Source organism: Copidosoma floridanum, unplaced genomic scaffold (genome assembly GCF_036245765.1).
Source record: "Copidosoma floridanum isolate Cflo_tuat_1 unplaced genomic scaffold, Cflo_Japanese_pri ptg000021l, whole genome shotgun sequence".
Classification (NCBI taxonomy): Eukaryota; Metazoa; Arthropoda; class Insecta; order Hymenoptera; family Encyrtidae; genus Copidosoma; species Copidosoma floridanum.
This window is the reverse complement of record NW_028321898.1, coordinates 32,530,095-32,548,871: the sequence shown is the minus strand read 5'-3', so window position 1 is coordinate 32,548,871 and position 18,777 is coordinate 32,530,095. Positions and strand designations below refer to the sequence as shown.

At 35.8% G+C, this 18,777-nt stretch overlaps 3 protein-coding genes and 1 long non-coding RNA gene across 5 annotated transcripts; 1 reads left to right on the top strand and 3 right to left on the bottom strand.

Moving 5' to 3' along the window:
* Positions 1-571: 571 nt before the first annotated feature.
* Elp6 (Elongator complex protein 6) lies at positions 572-1,941 on the bottom strand. 2 transcript variants are annotated; one of them, XM_089594484.1, is made up of 3 exons: positions 1,596-1,941; positions 1,222-1,516; positions 572-1,188 (listed from the first exon to the last, which is right to left on the bottom strand). In XM_089594484.1, exons 2-3 carry the CDS (start codon positions 1,496-1,498, stop codon positions 680-682), a joined length of 786 nt encoding a protein of 261 aa, XP_089450610.1. In that variant the 5' UTR covers positions 1,499-1,516; positions 1,596-1,941; the 3' UTR covers positions 572-679. The 2 variants fall into 2 exon arrangements, with proteins under 2 accessions (XP_089450610.1, XP_014213459.2); XM_014357973.3 differs by having other exon boundaries at positions 572-1,516.
* A 206-nt stretch (positions 1,942-2,147) lies between these two features.
* On the top strand, positions 2,148-4,429 carry eIF3e (eukaryotic translation initiation factor 3 subunit E). Its single transcript, XM_089594643.1, has 8 exons — positions 2,148-2,373; positions 2,551-2,667; positions 2,739-2,900; positions 3,004-3,126; positions 3,202-3,431; positions 3,507-3,836; positions 3,907-4,158; positions 4,255-4,429. Exons 1-7 carry the CDS (start codon positions 2,284-2,286, stop codon positions 4,154-4,156), a joined length of 1,302 nt encoding a protein of 433 aa, XP_089450769.1. The 5' UTR covers positions 2,148-2,283; the 3' UTR covers positions 4,157-4,158; positions 4,255-4,429.
* A 201-nt stretch (positions 4,430-4,630) lies between these two features.
* On the bottom strand, positions 4,631-5,694 carry LOC106642998 (uncharacterized). Its single transcript, XR_016293170.1, has 3 exons — positions 5,508-5,694; positions 4,868-5,116; positions 4,631-4,796 (listed from the first exon to the last, which is right to left on the bottom strand). It is a non-coding gene; the product is annotated as an uncharacterized LOC106642998 (long non-coding RNA).
* A 206-nt stretch (positions 5,695-5,900) lies between these two features.
* On the bottom strand, positions 5,901-16,470 carry LOC106643048 (protein tudor). The gene is made up of 12 exons (XM_089594642.1): positions 16,289-16,470; positions 15,088-15,840; positions 14,583-15,003; positions 13,971-14,497; positions 13,489-13,887; positions 12,401-12,924; positions 12,038-12,318; positions 11,293-11,961; positions 10,789-11,200; positions 10,515-10,699; positions 9,535-9,692; positions 5,901-9,461 (listed from the first exon to the last, which is right to left on the bottom strand). Exons 2-12 carry the CDS (start codon positions 15,669-15,671, stop codon positions 6,644-6,646), a joined length of 6,978 nt encoding a protein of 2,325 aa, XP_089450768.1. The 5' UTR covers positions 15,672-15,840; positions 16,289-16,470; the 3' UTR covers positions 5,901-6,643.
* Between the last annotated feature and the right edge of the window lie 2,307 nt (positions 16,471-18,777).

Below are 18,777 nucleotides of genomic sequence, written 5' to 3'. Positions count from 1 at the left end.
AATTTGCAATTACATAGCTTTTTACTCACTTTCAATATTTTTTTTTCATTTTTCCTTGTTTCGTTACAAACTCCATATAATATCACGTATGCGAATTAAAATACAATTTCAATTTATGAAGTGAAAAAATGAAGTAGGTAATTTAAATGAAAACTATGAGGATTAAAGGTTTAGGTCTACACGCCTATTGCTTAGTTAGATCGATTTTATTGACGGTGACGACTAATGCCCCGAAGATCAAGGTCAAGCTATCAAGGGCATCATTTTCAAGCATCATTTTCAAGGGCAAGATCAATAGTATCAAGGGAAGGCCACCGTTTGCTTACAGAGACAATAATATATACTTACTCGTGATCTGAGAAAGGTAAGAATACAAGCGTTGATCGAGCATCGAGAGAGTACACCACGAGGAGGACTCTGAGCGGCCTGAGATTATGTCATCCAGTATCTTTCCCACTGTTTTATAGCCTATAGAACTTTTTTCTTTGCTCTGACATTTATTTTATAAAGCATTCCTACTTTTAGGACCACATTACGTTCAATGCCAACAGTAACAAGAACAACAGTTAAATACAAAATTAACATGGAATTATATTTCTCACATCTATGTGCTCAAGTATATGTATATCATTCAACAATAAATTTTAAGACTTTAAATGTTTACAAAAGTACAAAATATTTACATGATACTCGAACTTCCGGGAGCAAACAGCTTCACTTGACGGTCGTACAGCTTGTATAGATACATTATTTCCTCTGGCCACTTGAATTTTAATCTTTCTTCCTGTGACTTCCAGCTAATGATCATCTTTCCAGAAACACTTTTCGAATATCCAGTTTCCAGTGGCTGTACATGTATAACCAGATCAGAGAAATATTCCAATCCAGTTGCTACCAAATTTGGTGGGTAGGCCTCCTGGTCTACTTTGTTTGTATGGCTTGCCATACAAAGTGTCAAACGTGGCTCTACATTGACAAACGATCTCAGATATCTGATAAAAAGCCAAACATCCTGAATATTTAATCCTAAATCAAAAAGGTGGCTTAAATCGTCCAGAATTAAAAAGACTTTTTGAGATGGCACTTCCTTCTTGATCAACACACAATTTTCTTTAATAACTTTAACTAGTTTTTTAACCAGTTCATCAGTTCTGCTCTTTATATCAAATTCCAGTGGCTCACTGAAGTCTAAAGTATTGCTGGCGTCATTGTTTTCTCGACCAATATTTTTAGATATTATTTTCAGAGGTTCTACCACTTTAACACTCGAGCCATGGCATTTTCTGAGATTGTACCCAAACTTCATTCCCACGTTGTGAAAGTGACCAAATGTATTGTGAAACAAAACAAAACAAGTGATGACATTGTTGTTTCTGCAATGGGATGTGATGGCTTGGAGAACAAAATTCGCATTCGCACCGTGCTGTTCCTCAATAAACAATACATGTCCATCCATGCACACTTTGTCAATGCCAATGGCTTCTCTGATTTCTTCCATTCTTGTTTGTTTGTTGTGCTAAAAAAAATTTAATATTTAAAATAAATACAACAACGAATAAACAGTGTTAAAAAACATTTGACAACTATAAAAGTACCGCAAAGTAACATTGGTCGATGTATTTGACAAGCCTGCAGGTTAATCAGGAAAAACGGAATATCAACGACGAGTGTCTCACGTGGTAAATAATGCGATTGTTAATAATTTGATACATTAATTAACTGTCACAGCACAAATAATCTTGTATTTAAGTACAACTGCGACCGGGTGCAGACTGCAGATTGCAAATCTCGTTTTCAGCTGATTAATTCAAATCGTTCTCGAGTTCTCCACCTTGAAATCGAGGGCGCCACTTCATTGTCATCGACTCACCGCCAAAAAATGATGTAGCTCAAATAATTCGCAAATAAATTAAATTTATATAAAAGAATAGTATAGTACAGTATGTAAAATTAACTCCAAAATTTAGCTAATATTTTTAATCCACACAAGTACAACTAATTAAATTTTCATTGTATTTATAGAGCCTGAAGAATCATTGACTGGGCAAAATTTTTTATTACCATTTGTAGGTAATCTTATTTCTTTTTCAGCTCCTGTTGCTGCAATATAGCTATAGTAATAAGCAAATGCCAAATGATCAGTCAGTGCTTTCTTTTCGGGCTGGAGCGTGCCGTGCCGGAGTTTTAAGATATCCTTGCGTATGGATTGATAACCTCAACTTACTGCTTTGGATAATAGCTTAATATCTTCGTGAAAGCATAAAACAAATACTCCCGGCTACGATGGCCAAGTTCGACTTGACCGCCCGAATCGGCCAGTACTTGGACCGTCATCTTGTGCTTCCTCATCTCGAGTTTCTCAGCGCCAAAGGAGTGAGTACTTACTTATCCATGTGGCTTTGCTTGCTGACAACACTTCTTCGATTAGCGTCATTCACATAATAATAACAATAAAAAATAACCGATCTATTACCATGCCAGAATCCTATATCTATCTGTACATTTGCCCGGCACCAACAATATGAATTTTAATACTTCTTGTAATTGCAGGTTTTTGATGAAAATGACTTGCTACAAGCTAAACTCGACACTCTCAGTAAAACCAACATGATTGATTACCTGATTGACGTTAAACAACAGTTACACCCAGAAATCAATGTTCTGGAGGTGAGTGCTCAAAATTAAAATTTCAATGTCTGTTTTGTATGTTTGATACTTAAGTCTTTGATCTATTTCAGGAGATGAAAAATAGAAGACAAGAAATCTTGCAAGAACTTGTAAGACTGCAGGAGAACGCCAAAGTTATCTTGGATTTAATCAATGATGAAAATATTATGAAGAAAATGGAAAGCATGCGTGACTCCAAGGCTTTGATCAAATTTCTTGGAGAAGAAACAAATGTCAGTATCAATTAGTGTTAACTGAACTACTTGACATTTCTTCCTTACCTTTGTGTTCATCTAATTGAATACTGGTTTTTTTTTTTTTTTTTTTTTTTTTCAGTTTCGGATAGAAATGATGGATGATATTGTTAAACTTGCCAAGTATAGATACGAGTGTGGAAACTATGAAGTGTCAAGTTCATACTTGTATTTTTATATGTTAGTAATGCCACAATCTGACAAGGTAATTGTAGTTCTTAATATATTTTTAAAGATTATTATTTAACTATTGTGTAAAATGTATTTTTTTAACTTATAGAACTACTTGAATGCAGCATGGGGAAAATTGGCATTAGAAATCCTTACTCAAGAGTGGAACACCGCTCTTGATGACATTAACAAACTCAGAGAATTTATTGATGGAAATATTGGAAACCCACTGCAACTACTTCAACAAAGAACTTGGCTTATTCATTGGAGTCTTTTTGTGTTCTTTAATCATTCTAAGGGCAGAGACATGATCATCGACATGCTGCTCTACAAGCAACAGTAAGCTCAATAGTCATAGAAACTTTCTGCTTTGAACAAAAAAAACATATATTAACTTGAATTGAAATTTTTCAGCTATTTGAACGCTATCCAGACAACGTGCCCACACATTTTACGTTATTTGGCTGCTGCAGTTATTGTGAATCAGGCAAGAAGACCAGCCCTAAAGGATCTTGTTAAAGTAATCCAGCAAGAATCGTATACCTACAGAGATCCGATCACAGAATTTTTGGAACATCTTTACGTGAATTTTGATTTCAACGGTGCTAGACAAAAACTGCAAGAGTGTCAAAATGTCTTGTGCAATGACTTTTTCCTCATTGCTCTGCTCAACGATTTCGTTGAGAACGCAAGATTACTGATATTTGAAACTTTTTGCAGAATTCATCAGTGTATTAGCATCCAGTAAGTAACTTTTTTTTTTTTTTTTAACAGTTTGCTGTTAAAATTTAATGATTCGACCTTTATCAAAAAGGATGTTGGCTGAAAAGCTCAACATGGAAGTCGACGTAGCTGAATGTTGGATTGTAAATCTTATTCGCAAAGCGCGACTTGATGCCAAAATTGACAGCAAGCTTGGACATGTGGTGATGGGTGGCCAGCCTGCTTCCCCGTATCAACAACTTGTTGAAAAAATTGAAACGCTAAGTGTTAAAAGCGAAGCTTTAGAAAGTTTGATAGAAATGAAAGTCAAGGCAAAAAGTAACATCTCATGGAACTCATAAAGGTATTTTAATGTTACTTTTTGCACAACATAAGTCAATTAGAAGTTAATGTTAGTTAATTCTAGCTTGATGTATTTTAATGTGTTATTTTATTACAGACTCTTACGATCCAAAGCCCGAATTCCATAATAAATGTGGAAAAACTTTTACATTTGTACAAAATAAAAGGTTTTTTTACTTGAAGTATTATTATAAAAACTCAAATATGAACTAATTAATGTCACCCAGGCTTTGAGAGAGAAATAAATAAAAATAAAAAGCGATGTAAGAAAATAGATTTTTGGTTTCTTTCTTAGACTATTAAGGCCTCTATTCTTTATTAATCAATGAAGGTATTTAATATTCTTTAATATTTCTAATCTGAAGTTTTGTTGCTAGGTTCAGGTTAATCATAATGCATAAAATTTATTAACTACTTTTTGATAATAAAATTTTACTATAGAAAAAATGTGAATTGTTTAATAAAACAACTACTGCATTTATATCGTATTTTTATCACAGCAAAGACTTGAACTATATTTCTCTAACATCAGTCAAGTTTTTGGTAACTTAATTTTATTGGAAAGTTATAAGTAATTTTATTAACAAATTCAGAGGATCTAATTACTGTAGCTAGTTCCTGTGACCATAATCCAAATTTCTGCAACACAAATTAATAACGTAAGGACTTTGAATCAGTTATTACTTTGTAACGAATTGGAAAAAGCATACCTATCCACAGTTTGATATTTCCATTCTGTGCTTTTCAAGTATTCCAACTGCTTTCTCAAGTTCTGCACGCGCTTCAGGTGAAGTTCTCGATTGGAACGTTCGATCTTGCTTTCTGCCTCGAGGCTTAATTTTATTTTAGTCATGAATTTATTTACGTTGGATGATTGGGGACTCTCGGATTCTGGAATTCTTGGTGTTGGTGATGAATTGGCTGATAAACCTGAATTACTCATGTTTTGTTTTGTTTTCCTGAAGCGTAAAAAAAATACCAGTTTGTTTTTTTTTTGTGTTCTACCAAAATAACGTTGTTCGCATAATAACTTTTCGATAAAATCATCAACGACAAAATTCAAGTGCTATTTTAACTGAATTTATAAATGTTTACACATTCAAACAATAAAAATAACATTTAAAATAAATTAACGAGCACATAGAACTGACATGTAAAGCAGAAAACAATACATAACCTAAATATTTTGAGATTCAAAAAATACTTTGAATAAAACGATAACAAAAATTGTTGGTACAGTTATAGGACAATAAAATGAAAAAAGCACAAGGAGCAAAAGGTTTTGGCAAGGAGAAATCGCTGTCACCGAGGATGGGTCAAAAACGGCCAGCATTTAGCTTGAAACCTTACGGTTTTTGCTGTGATAGCCTGAAAGACAAGCCACTAAGCGAAATGCGTCCCGAAGATGATCCTACCTTGAGGGATGTGGGACTCGATGCTGGTGGTCCAACTCTCCGAATTTGCATCGAGGAGTTCGATCGACTGCAGCATCATCAGCCTAGCAGCAGCAGCAGACGGCTTTCTCTTGCAGCTGCTCATGCTGACGCTGGTTTGCGCCGTCGATAAAATTATAAATTACTCTGAAGATTAAATTTCTTTTTTTTAGCTCTCTGTGGCACTGGAAATAAATCCTCATATTTAAGCAATTAATTTTTGGCTTACATTTTTTGGGAGTACACAAATAACAGTTTGCTTTTTCCAATTTTTTATCAAATTTTATTTATTAAAGAAAGTTAAGATTATCGCAATGTACAAGTCTTATGTAGATTTTGGAAGTTACGGGAACAATAACAACGATGGCGTTTATTTCATATATTCGTTTTACTCAGTTAATTTAAAAAAAAATAGAAAATAAATAATAGTTATATCTCATTTAACTACTATACAAAAACAATTTTGTTAACTACTTTCTAGAACTAAATAAACAGAATTACTTTATATAGAATAAGTATTGTTCATTTAACGCCCAGCGTAACAATGACTTCTACATCAATTTATTATTATGGTTTACTATATGAAAAATTTCAACTTATAAAATGAATGTTATCATCTTTGGTTATGATAGTAGCATATTTTTTTCTTGAAAAGATAATTACTAACAATTAAATATCATGATAACAAAAATTTGCAATAATATTGCCAATTAATTTTAACTTTGTAAGTATCCTACAATTTTTGTAAAATTTAAAAAAAGTTAATAAGAAAAATCAATGTAACCAATAGATAATAAGTAAAAATAAAAATGCATGCTGAAATAATAAAAAGAAACTTGTATCAAGAGATATTGAAATGCTCCCTTTTACTTTTTACGCAATTTTTGGCGTTCATAACTTCACAATTATTTACTGCTATAGCACTAGAAAAGAAGCACTGTCTGATACCAATACATCATCACAGTTTTCAGCGCGGTATGAAATTTGAACTTTGCAGCATTTTCATCAGAATATGATACGAGGTAAATTACAATTTTATGTTTAGCTAATATTTTATAAAACATATTCACTATTTGAATTAATCAGATCTCCATTAATTTCTGGTGTTACGTGCAAATTATCAGAGTCAACTGCACTATCACGTGTCGAATTCGAGTTTATAGAGTCTTTTAAATGTCGACTAACAGCAACTGCAGAAGTTGTACAACTTGAACTATCAGTAGTGGTACTACTGATTGTGCTACTAAAATTGTTAATTGTTTTTGCAGTTTGTCCTTCAGAAGTGATAGCACTATCGTTCGAGAGATTTTTTTCATCTGAATATTTTGAACTTTTATCAACAGCACCATGAATCAGTTCTGTATTTAAAATTTCCGCACTTAGTAAAATTTCAGTGATATCTTGGTTTTCAATCAATAAAGATACTTCGATTGGTCCAGGTTGGTTAACTGAAGACAAAAATTTGAGCTGTAATTCCGTTTCCTCTTGGCTGAATTCTTTCAATTTATTACAAGCTGCCATAGGCCACTCTTCAAAATCTGCGGTTAATTTCAAACAACAACAAGTGGCCAGCGCAGGCAATTGAGCAAGCTCTTCTGGTATTTCACGTAAATCCGATCGTGATTCGATAACTGCTGAATTACCATAATCTATGTACAAAACTTCGGTGCCATTTTCATTTTGCATCAGTACTTTTGATCTGTACCACAAGTTATCTACATCGAATTTAGCTGCAAGAATTTTTCCTGTTTCAATTTTCGACACAACGGCAAAGCTTTCAAAATTCTCCATTTTTTCAGCAATGCCATCTATTTGGGGAAAGTGTTTAGTCTTTTGAATCCAGAACTCAGATGGTGAGATTATATGAGTGATAATGCATGTATCGTTAGCAACAGAGTTCTCCTGACCAATGGGAGAAAGCCGTTCTTCCGTTATCTCGTTCGCGGGTACTGATGTAGCAGTAACCGTGACATCTTCTTTAACGGCAACGACCTCATCTTCCACTTGATGAGCTTCAGCACACAGTTTGATCAACTCCAAAGCAACGTCCTTTGAATCGAGAGTCAATTTGACAAGGCAAGTTTCACTCTCTTCTATGACATCTAGCAAAAAAATAGTAGCACCCTCGTCCGATAGTTGGATAAATTTCTTGTCTATATTATTCGGCCAATTTTCAACTCCGTCCGGTTTAGCTAACCGGCATTTGCGTGCGAGTGGGCAAGACTTGGCCAAATCATCTGGAATAATTCGGAGGTCATCGCTAAATGCGGTATTACCGTAGTCGATGTAGCGGACTCTCGTTCCTGCATCTTCATGCGACAGAATGGTCGCTCGGTAATACAAATCATCAAAAGAAAACTTAGCGACACACAAGAGACCCTCTTTGATCTCAGTGAGCGAGGGGAACATTGTCGCCATCATGAGTCTATCCTCCATTCTTTCCAGATCATTGACCAACTTTTCTTCTTGCATCCAAAATTCGTCGACCGAAACAATGCTGCTGGTAAATGCTGAACGTGGATCCAGCTGTACCTCTTCATCTTCCTCATCCCCATCTTGTGCAACGGGTCCGCCAGTCGATACTTTTGGTAGTGATTCACTTTCACAACTGACAGCAAGTTTCGCGTCGATCAGCGTTTTGCAGATACTCTGCTCATCGGGCAAGAATATGTCAATGCGCATCGGAGCTTTGTCGGAGATAATTAGAGTTTCAATTGGCTTGTCCATCAGTTTGTCGTCTAGTAGAAGCCCTGATGTTTTCTTGCACGCCTCCTCGCTCCAGCCATCAGCAGCGTTCACTGGTAACAAATCGAGTTTGCATGGAATCGCGTATCTCCTTATAGATTTCCACTTCTCGGACAGTGGTAGTAAGCATTTTCCACTGTGGTTAATGACGTCTGTGTTACCGTAATCGATAAAACGAACAGTTACTATTTCCTCTGGAGCTACGTCAATCACTTCTGCTCTATACCACTGATTGTCGAAGGTGTATAAGGCTAGACAGAGCGATTTTTCTTCTAGATGAGGGACCGTAGAACCGTCGGATTTATCTACTATTACGGCTGCATATTCCTGAAGCTGTCTCTGCATTTCGTCAAGGGAATCGATGTCCTCATCTCTATGGAGCCATAACTGACTAGGGTTGTCCACGTGCGTGACAAATACTTTGTATCGCTCACCTACTCGCATATCAGGCAAATGCTTGTGCAATTCTTCGAACTGCGGCACCTTGGGACCATGCTCGACAACTTTCAGCGATACCAGCTGTTCGCTTACTTTTTTGCCATCCTCACTTAGCTCGACCACCCATTTTCGGTTGACGTTGTAAAATGTGGCCAAAAAGACTTTATTCATTTCCAAAAATGGATCGAGAATTTTCCGTTGCTCCTCGTCAGTGCCTTGAATTTTTACGGTCAACGACACTTCGACTGCCAATTGGTGCGGCAGATAAAACCGTTTATCCAGCTTACGGAAGTTACTCAGGGCCAAATCTTCGGTGTTTCCGTAATCGATTAAGGTAACCGAGGCCATCTTCTCGATCTCTTTCAAACTGTTCACTTTAACTCGATACCAATTTAGGTCAATACTCAAAGCGGCATAAATTTCATTCTCTTTTACAGCGATTTCTGTTGACTGTTCGTTTTCCATTTTTGAATAGTACTCGTACATGTCGTCGAGGAGTCGCTGATCTGCAGCAATATCTGCCTCTCTCTGAAGCCATACGCTACTCGAGTTTTTAATATAATTTACCGAGACCTCCTGTGTGGAGGTCAAAATCTGCATACTACAGACTGGGTTTATTTTTTCCGTATTTTGACTGTCGTGCACTTTGATCTTGTCACCATTCAAGTCAAATAATCGAACTACAAGCCTGTAGAATTAAAAAAAAACATTATGTAAGCTCATGATATATTAAGAAAGAAAAGTTTCGCATGGCAACGTACCCATTGCATTCGACTTTTTCAACGAATATTTTGACGTCTTTACCACTAACAGTCTTTTTTAACAAATCGTCTGCTTTTGACGACAGTGGCACATCAAAAAGACGACACTCTATTGCTTGATTTTGCATCAATGCAAGTTGCCCTGGTAATCCCAACATCTAAAGAATAAAAAAGTATTTTAGTATATAAACAATCCTTACTTAAAATATGTATATAAATTTATACATATTAAGCGTGTTTTAGTAATATTTTTGTTGGAAAAAACCACGTTAAATTATAAGTGTTGTAAATGAAGATGCCTTAAAAGATGTTTTAGTACAGTCAAAATTTGTTTTAATCACCATGTTTTTGTCAGTTGTGACAAAAGCAACAAATGTAAAATGCTATATTAGTATTCATTAATTTGTTATCGTTAGATGTAACACTGATTTTGCATGAGAATATGAATGGATTATTAGCGTGCATTCAGAAGTGATTATTATTTGTTTTTTTTCTTTTTTTTCTTTTTTTTTTTTTTTTTTTTTGTTTTTTTCAAATTTAACTCACACTATGTAATGTACATTTTTCGTGTTCTCCAGTATCGATGAATCGTACTTCATAGTTTGATTTATTACATTTTATGACTACACTTCGCCTCCATTTTCCTTTATAAAAAATCAAACAGCCCGCGCCAATACATACCTCATGACTTAACAAATGTGGCATCACCTAATACAGCCATATTTTTGAAAAATTACATTTATGAAAAATAATTTTTTTTTTTTTTGGTACTCCACTATGAATACCCATTATGAAAGAATGAATACTCAAAATAATTTAGACAAACGTATTATGACAATTGAAATCAATTTTTGGTCTTTTTAAAATAAATTAGAATTTGTTCTGTTATTTATAAATATTCCGCGGTATGAGAAAAACGTTGTCACCCCAGTAATACTATAAATTTTAATAGTTTTTGTTGCACATAAAAAGATACGCACCTTAGGATCGTTTTCAGTCATAAAGTCATTCACAAATGATTGGCAAGTTTCTGCTGTATAAAACTGAACATAAAATTTGGAGACACCTTCAACATTTGATACCCTCACAAACAATGTTTGTCCTTCGAGCAGATGTATATCGATTCTTGGTAATTCTTGTTTTTTAACATTATCTTTTACAACGTCTGTAAAACCGGTAATTAATAATTAGATGTTTAAAAATAGATCTCTCGGACATGGCATATATAATTTAAGAAGTTATAAAAATTAATACCACTAATTATTTCATTTGAAATTGTAGGTGAAAATTTGGCCAAGTTTTTCTCAACTAAGGCACCAGCAACATCGACATTATTGGCTGTCAGTGAAATAAAATGTTTATCATTTTTAAGCTCGTGAAAGATACATTCAAATTTTTCAGAGCTAAAGATTTGACGAATTTCTGCACGATCTGTCCATTCAAAGCCTGATGGAGGTGCGATATTTTTTAGACTACAAAAAATGGCTTGTCTTGGTAGAGTTCGAAACCTTTGATCAACTGGATATATTTTTTTAGGATCCACCAGTCCCTTATCTCCGTAATCAATGTATTGAACGACGTGGCCTCTTGGTTTATTAATTTCTAAAATTTCAGCCCTATACAACACTCCGTCATCCGGAAGGATTGCTATAATAGAAGAACCAACCTATAAAATAAAATAAAAAATAAAAAATCAATTAAATTTTCTTGTGAAATTAGTAAAGGATTTTAATAAACTAACTCTTGATATGAACTTACTTCGAGAGGTTGTTGCACGGGTTGCGCATGGGCGTAAAAGTCTTGGATGTTTTTCATCATGTTACGAAATTCTTTTTGTTGACTTTCAAGATGACAATAAAAATTTTCTGGATTGATGTACCATGCGAGAAACACGTCATACTTTTTTCCCACGTCAAGCTTATTATTTAACCATTTTTCGTTCAAAGCAGCATATTTAGGAATAACTAATTTTAGATCAGCTCCTGCATCTCTTCCCTTTCCACGTGTGGGTTCTGTTTCATCTTTTGTATTCAAACTTTTAGAAAACAAGTCATTTAAATGTTGGATGGACTTGAGTTCTTTGATGTAAATTTCATATGTTCCATTATCTTCTTTGACAAACTCAGTTTCAAATGGCTTATCATCCAGTTCACATTCTAAAGTATAACTTTCTTCACTTGACCACTCAGATTTAGAAGGGCAAAATAGTCTACAATGTACAGCTTGAGCAGGTAATTTTAAAAATTCTGCTTCGATTTGTCTAATTTTATCAAAGCCAACTGCTTCAGCATTTCCATAGTCTACAAAATGAACAGTAGCAACAGATCTAGAATCAACAGATCTAACAATAGCACGATACCAGAGCTTATCTTTTGAGTATTGAGCAATGCATTGTAAGTCCACTTTAATTTCAGACGACGGTAATGCCTGCAAAATAAAATGAATATCAGCCACATTACAACTTTTACTCTAATTCGAACATATAATTTATATTAAAGCTTACCTTGTCACTGTTTCTATAAGCAGCTTGAATTTTATCAGACATTTCATGTAAATCTTCATTATCCGGGCACAACTGCACATAAAAATTTGATGGATCACAGTAATGAACCAATTCACAACTTTTGACTGCTCCAACCGTGATATTTGGGGGTGGAATTTTAGAAAATGGTGTGGACGTTAATTGTCGTGGTATAACTGCTGTAGGCATTTTCGATGAGTCGTTCATTAACTTAATGTCAGTGATGCTCGTATTTTCATCATCTAGAGAGTTAATAGTATTAACTTTACATAAAAATTAAAAGAAAAATATCATTTCGAGTAGATTTTTTTTTCAAAACTACAACAGAACGCGATGATAACTTACTGCTGTGATTTATGTTACTGGTTGTATGTTCTTCATTTTCCCATCTCCCAGACGTGAAACGTTTTCGTTGTTCATCTGGAACATTTCGATTTTGAGATCTGCTATTTCTTCGACTGCCGCTCCGCGATGAGGTATCAGAGTCTTTGTCGCTTTCATTTTTATCAGAAGTACTGTTCCTGTCAAAGCGAGCTGATAGATTCGGCTTATTGCTCTGATTTTCTTTGGCAGGCCTTCCGGAGTTAAAGTTATTACTGGCAAGACCTCTGTTTGATTGATCATTGGCCCCATAATCTTTTGGCCTATGATTCGGGACGTCCTGAATATCGCCACTTCTGCCATATCTATTGCTAACTTGACCAAACCGTTCTGATTTGTTGTTGACTTCTTTGTCAAATCGATTTTTCTGAAGATCGTTTCCGTAACCGCTATCGCTTCTGTTTCTATATAGTTCTTCATTTCCGTTTTCCTTATGGGTTGCACTCGTAGCACTTTCATAATTTTCGATGTTTTTACTCCGATTATCACTAAAATTTAAATAAGTTTTTTACTATTAGGGCATTTTGGCAGAGCTTAGGTGAAAGCTGAATCCTTGCAAAGTGAATTTTTGCTGCCAAAACCTGCATAAGCTTGCTTATTGATAATAATTAGTTAACAATTAATTTACATTCACGTTTTAAGCTTGTATTTTATTATTAGAAAATTTAATCAACCGCGACCATAAGAATTTCATGCTTTAACTTTTGGATGTTATAAATTGTTAATACAGAAATTGAAATAAGTTTTTGGTTAAACAAGTAAAATGGGGTACATTGAACGCTCGTTAAAAGCATAGCTTGAAGCTTGAACCCATTTAATTCAAAATTTTTACCCTGATTTCATCATTTTACTTTTTGTTCTTTGCCTCTTAACCTGAGATGCTTGGGTTTTCGTGTTAGACCTATGATACAACCAAGAAATTTGTTTGCACTTGCATTACTTTTTTTTTTTTTTTTTTTTTTTTTTTTTAAATAAAATTAGCTCTCACGTTTTTTTAATAAAAACTGCAATCATTAAACAATAATATTTAAAACAAAGTACGCATAACTTACTTTTCTGTTCTGGATTGTGAGATAGTACACGTTTGGCTTTGCATAGCAATTGCTTTGAATTCTTCTAATCGTTTGTGAATATTTTTTCCAGTAGTACCTGGTGCATTTATTCTATCATGTAAATGCACTAAGACAACACCAGAAACAATATCCTGAATCGTCATACTTAAATGCTCTTCAAGTACTACAGCTTTAAAATTTTTCACTAGTTCTTGATTAACTAACTGAGTATGAATACCACATAAGCAACATCTGATGGCTTGCTTTGAAAGTATGTCAATCAAGTGTTTCGATATTGCTCGCAAACTACTTATTGAAACGATTTCTTCATTACCAAAATCGACATAAAAAACTTTGATTCGGTTGTTTTGGACAAGTTCCAAAACAGAGGCTCTGTACCTGAAGTGAAAGAGTAAAAATTCAGTCATACAATCCAGAAGTTGATTTATTGGGTCGTTTTCAACTTATATTTTAAAACTCACCATCTATGATCACCATCGTAAAGAGCAATACAAGGCATGCCATTGTAGATTTGGGAAGGACTTATGTTTTCAGCCGTTCGAGCATACCGTTCAATTTGATCCAAGACTTCATCCAACAACTTAGCATCACTTTCAAGTTGAACAAAGAACTTGGTAGGATCAATTACATATGTTACAAAAACATTTTCAGTTGATCCTTTCTGTAAATTTTTTGGATCACGATATGTCGTTCTGCATTGATCCGGAAAATTTTGACACAATATATCCCTGATGCACTTTCCTTTTAAAAATAAATCACAATACTGAGTTAATGGCGACATCGGACCTTTGCAGACTACAAGCGTCAAGTTTTCGTCGCTGACTAAACCAGCAAAGTAATCTTTCATTTCTTCAGAAACAGTCCAATTCGTAATTCCACTTAAGGTAAATCTTATGGAAAAAACATTGGGCACTGCGAATTCATCTGGTATGTGATAAATATTGGAATATGGCAAAACTTCATGATGTCCGTAATCAGCAAAATAAACCTGAAAAAATAAAGTTACAAAAATAAAAAAAATATAAATATGGCTATTGAGTGATGATAAAATCGTATATCGTGCAGATTATTACCTTGCACGAAGTGTCCCCAGGAGAATTCAATACAACTCTACAAAGCCTATTCGTTTGCGATTGTTTTCCCAAACAAACTGCTCCAGCAATAGGTGGCTCTTGCAGAGGAAGATGATGTTGAGAGTTGATCTTTGTCATCATGGCATCAAGATAACGTATGGATGACAGAAGCTGGACTGAAAATTTGCATGGACCGTTTTCGACGTATGAAACTTTAACGTCGTGCACAGAGTTGATTTCTAATTGAATAGCCTTGAAGGCGGTAGTCTTGATTATTTTTTGAATTGGCATAGCAGTGGGACTAACAGTAGAGGCAGCACTAATCTGAGGAGCAGGCGTTCTCCAGTTCTCTTTGACAGGGTGGCTTTGTCGCACTGGTTGTGCAGGAATCGGTGACTGTACAGATTGCGGGGTAAATGGGCTATAGAAAAGAAAAATTAATTATTCAGTTGACCACGTAGCTAGAATCAGATCTTAAAGTGAGAATGAATTGAGCAATCCTTACTTGTAAAGAGCCATGTTTTTTCTGACCAAGACTTTACTGAAGTCGTCGCCAAAGGCGTTAAACCTGATGACTCTATATAGGCCCACAGTTCGGTACGCGCCAACATATTGGTTGCTAACCAGAATTGAATTGATTGCCGAAACTACGTCTTCATGCCAATGATTATTAATAGGTCCGACTTCACCTAGAATGAAAGGGCTAGCGGCATCGGGTAGCGAGAACAGGTAGTTGGCCTCTGAGATGCCGTCGAGCAGCCGGACGCTGTTCAGGGGCGCGAAGCTGACTATACCATAGTCGATGAAGTTCAGCTTGAGCATGCCATCCGAGCGTATACCAATGACCTTTGCTCGGTGGTAGTATTCGGAGCTGTTGGAACGCCGGGCGCAGCAGCGCGTATTGGGTGGAAAGCTGCTTAGTGAGTTCACTCCGCTGATGGCATACCCAAGCTGATCCTGGATTTCGTTGAGGATGGCGTTCACCGACTGGACTATGGACTCGTCAGTCTGTGCCCAGATTTTAAGAAAGAGTCCATCCGCTTCGACGTGAGTCACGAGGAACGGAAAAGGCTTGTCCTCGATGATCATCTTGATAAAAATTGATACCAACACTTCAGAGATACTGGTGGCTACTCATGTTAATAAACTGCAGGCAAGCTGCTGTTGTTGTTGCAGCAACAACAAAAGATCTGCCTCTTTTTCTTCTTTCAGACAGCAATGACAACGAGTGACGACTGATGGGTAGATTTTTATAGACCTGCAATTTCAATAAAACAATAGTGAAAAGCGTTGAAACGTGACCTAAATGCCGGATTTGAATAATAATAACCTATAATAACTTAAAGGCGCGAAAGTCGAAAGAAGAGGAGAGAGCGAGAATTAATTGGTCACAAGAGTAACATTTACTTTGAATGGCATATATTAGCACACAGCCGTCTCTATACTTATTCTCTGTTTTGAGAATTTCAATCTACTTATGATGGCTGGTGTGTTAATTTGTACGCCCACGGCCTGAATGGTGAAAGTGTTTTGTTTAAGCTAAGCATGGAACGAGATCATGATGAATGTTCGCCATACTCGGGTGCAACAATAAAATAAAATGCCGTGTGCGCTAATGTTCCGTGCTACAGATCTGATGAGCACGTTATGTGGCATGTGTATAATAATAAATATTATGTCATGCAAAAGACAACTGTACAACTTACCGGTACACTTTGCAGAAAAAAATATATTACTTAATCACTAATAAATATACTGTCTTTCTTGCGAACCTAAGATAAGAGTGCAAACTCGGCTAAAACATCATCGAAACTTTCACCGCGTGTACTTAAGCACTTATGAGCACGAGTCGACGATTAACGTAAAAGAAAACGTTTTACCATATAACTAAGTATAAATGCACGTTTTTGTAGTGTGTCGTTGTCAGGTGTGTGAGTGTGAGGTGTCTCTATAAACTAAATTTCTAAATACCGCCGCGATCGCGCTGCTGTCTCCGGGAAAGCTGCGCGCGCTTGTGAAAAACTTGGTTTTAAATTTAAATCCCATTTCAATTACGGTTTCATCGTAATTAATTTGGAGTAAATAAAAATTTCCAAATCATAAATCATCATTATAACTCCTCTTGTTTTCATACATTCTGTTTTCTAATAACTTGTTTTTGCCCTTTGTCGCTACTGTTCGTTTTCATCTCTTTTCAAATAAGTCGAGAGAAAAGCATCTCCCGTGTCACGCATCAATCGAGATGGTCCCATGTATTTAAATCGATGGACCATTTTTTCGACGACGAATCCAAGTACACAGGGTATAAAAATTTATTTTAACAATTTATTGCTCCAAGCGTTTTTTTTTAAGTGACCGATTTAATATTGATGTACACTTTCTACTCTGAATTGCCCTGCTTTACGGCGATCGACAAGTGAATTGCAATGTCGTTCTTTTGAATTAAGTCGGAAAACAGTTGTGCCATTTTGGTAAACCATTTGAAAAAATTTCCAAAATGTGCGTGTATAATATAGTATAGACACACACACACCTTGGAGATGCATATAAGTACATAATAAAGTGCCAGGCAGGAAAGCTGCCCATCCGTACTCTTCGTAAATATATACTCGCCTGGAGACTTGGGAGTTGGGTCGGGCGCTACTTTTGCATATTGTATTACTCCACGTATTCGATTACTCGTGGGTAGGTGTGTGCTTATACTTGTAACATATATAGCGAAGAGCGCAGTGCACTTGTTGCACGTATACCTTTTCATAATGTTATACATCGAGAGAGAGAGAGAGAGAGAGAGGGTACCTATGTACCGGACGTGCAGGCGCCGATACGTACTTCCGGCTGTGCGAACATCTCTTATTATACTTGTATTCTTTCGCGCGACACTTTTGAAATTTTATCTCCCTTTTGTACTTATACTTTACGCATCTTCTTCTTTGTCCTCTTCCCTATTCACTCCTACCTAGTCGCCACCAAGATGCCATATGTGTAAATGTACAAGTACTTCAACTTGGGGGGGAGCTTGGGAAATAAATCATTTTATTTGTGAATTGCATGTAAAAAAAAAAAAAAAAAAAAAAAAAGGCAAATGAACAATGTGATTGTATGAAAAAAAACAACTGATTTTTAATTTTTTTCACTTGACAGGTAAAAATTTATTTTTTCTGATTTTTCACGAAAAATCTTGACAACGGAATCGTGCCCCAATGGTTCGAAAGCCATGTCAAATAAGACGACCCCATTACTGGGCAAGTGATTGATTTATAATCAATCTGAGGCGGTTTTTTTTACAATATATGCTAATGATACGATTGTACCTTGTACTTGGACCTCGAATGGCTGTAAAAAGTATACATAAAGCCTTTTGTACATCAAATTTATGTAATTCGATTTCTTCAATAGACAAGGAAATTAAAGAAAAAATTTTGTTCGAATGATATTGATGGAAAAGTGTATTACTCAGAGAAAAAAAAAAAAAAAAAAAAATTAAAATCCATTGAAATCCATTCGATTTCTAATTATTTTAGTATTCCGTTAGACCCACACGTGGATACAAGTTCGAATTTAAATCGAAAAAGTCCCAAGTTGTACAGCACGTATCGGCACACCTGAGCTTCCGACTTGCATACTCAATGAGGCACATATTTATATACACCACTCATCGTTGGCTCTATGTACCTACTGGTTGTATACGTACAGAATATAAGTAAGTAGTAGGTATATTTTATTTATGAAGGCGAGTAAGTACCCGTACCTATGTATGTTATCGGGCAAGTGACTCAAACGCAACAAGTGCACACGTATATAATTACACGACAACGGCCGTATGCGATCGGTCGATCCGAAATGGAAAGCGATGAAAAGTTGCATTGAACAAACTAACGATCACGTAAGTAAGTGTAAACAATAATTGAGATACACTTATAATGTTTCCATTGGCGTTTCAGGATTAATTTGTATACGTGATAGTTACGAGTAAGGGAGAGGATCCGAAGGTATAACGTTTTTCCCCGTGTGAGACCAGCCGCGCGACCAGAGGCAAGAAAGTAATAAAATCTACGAGAGGAAGGAGGGGGGGGAGGGAGGACATGGGAGCCGAAACGCCGAGAGAGAGTCGCTTCCCATGTATGAATGCTGGTACGCACCCCGCGCTCCGCGGAGCTTGAAGCTCATGCCACACCGTCCCCCATACACCGCG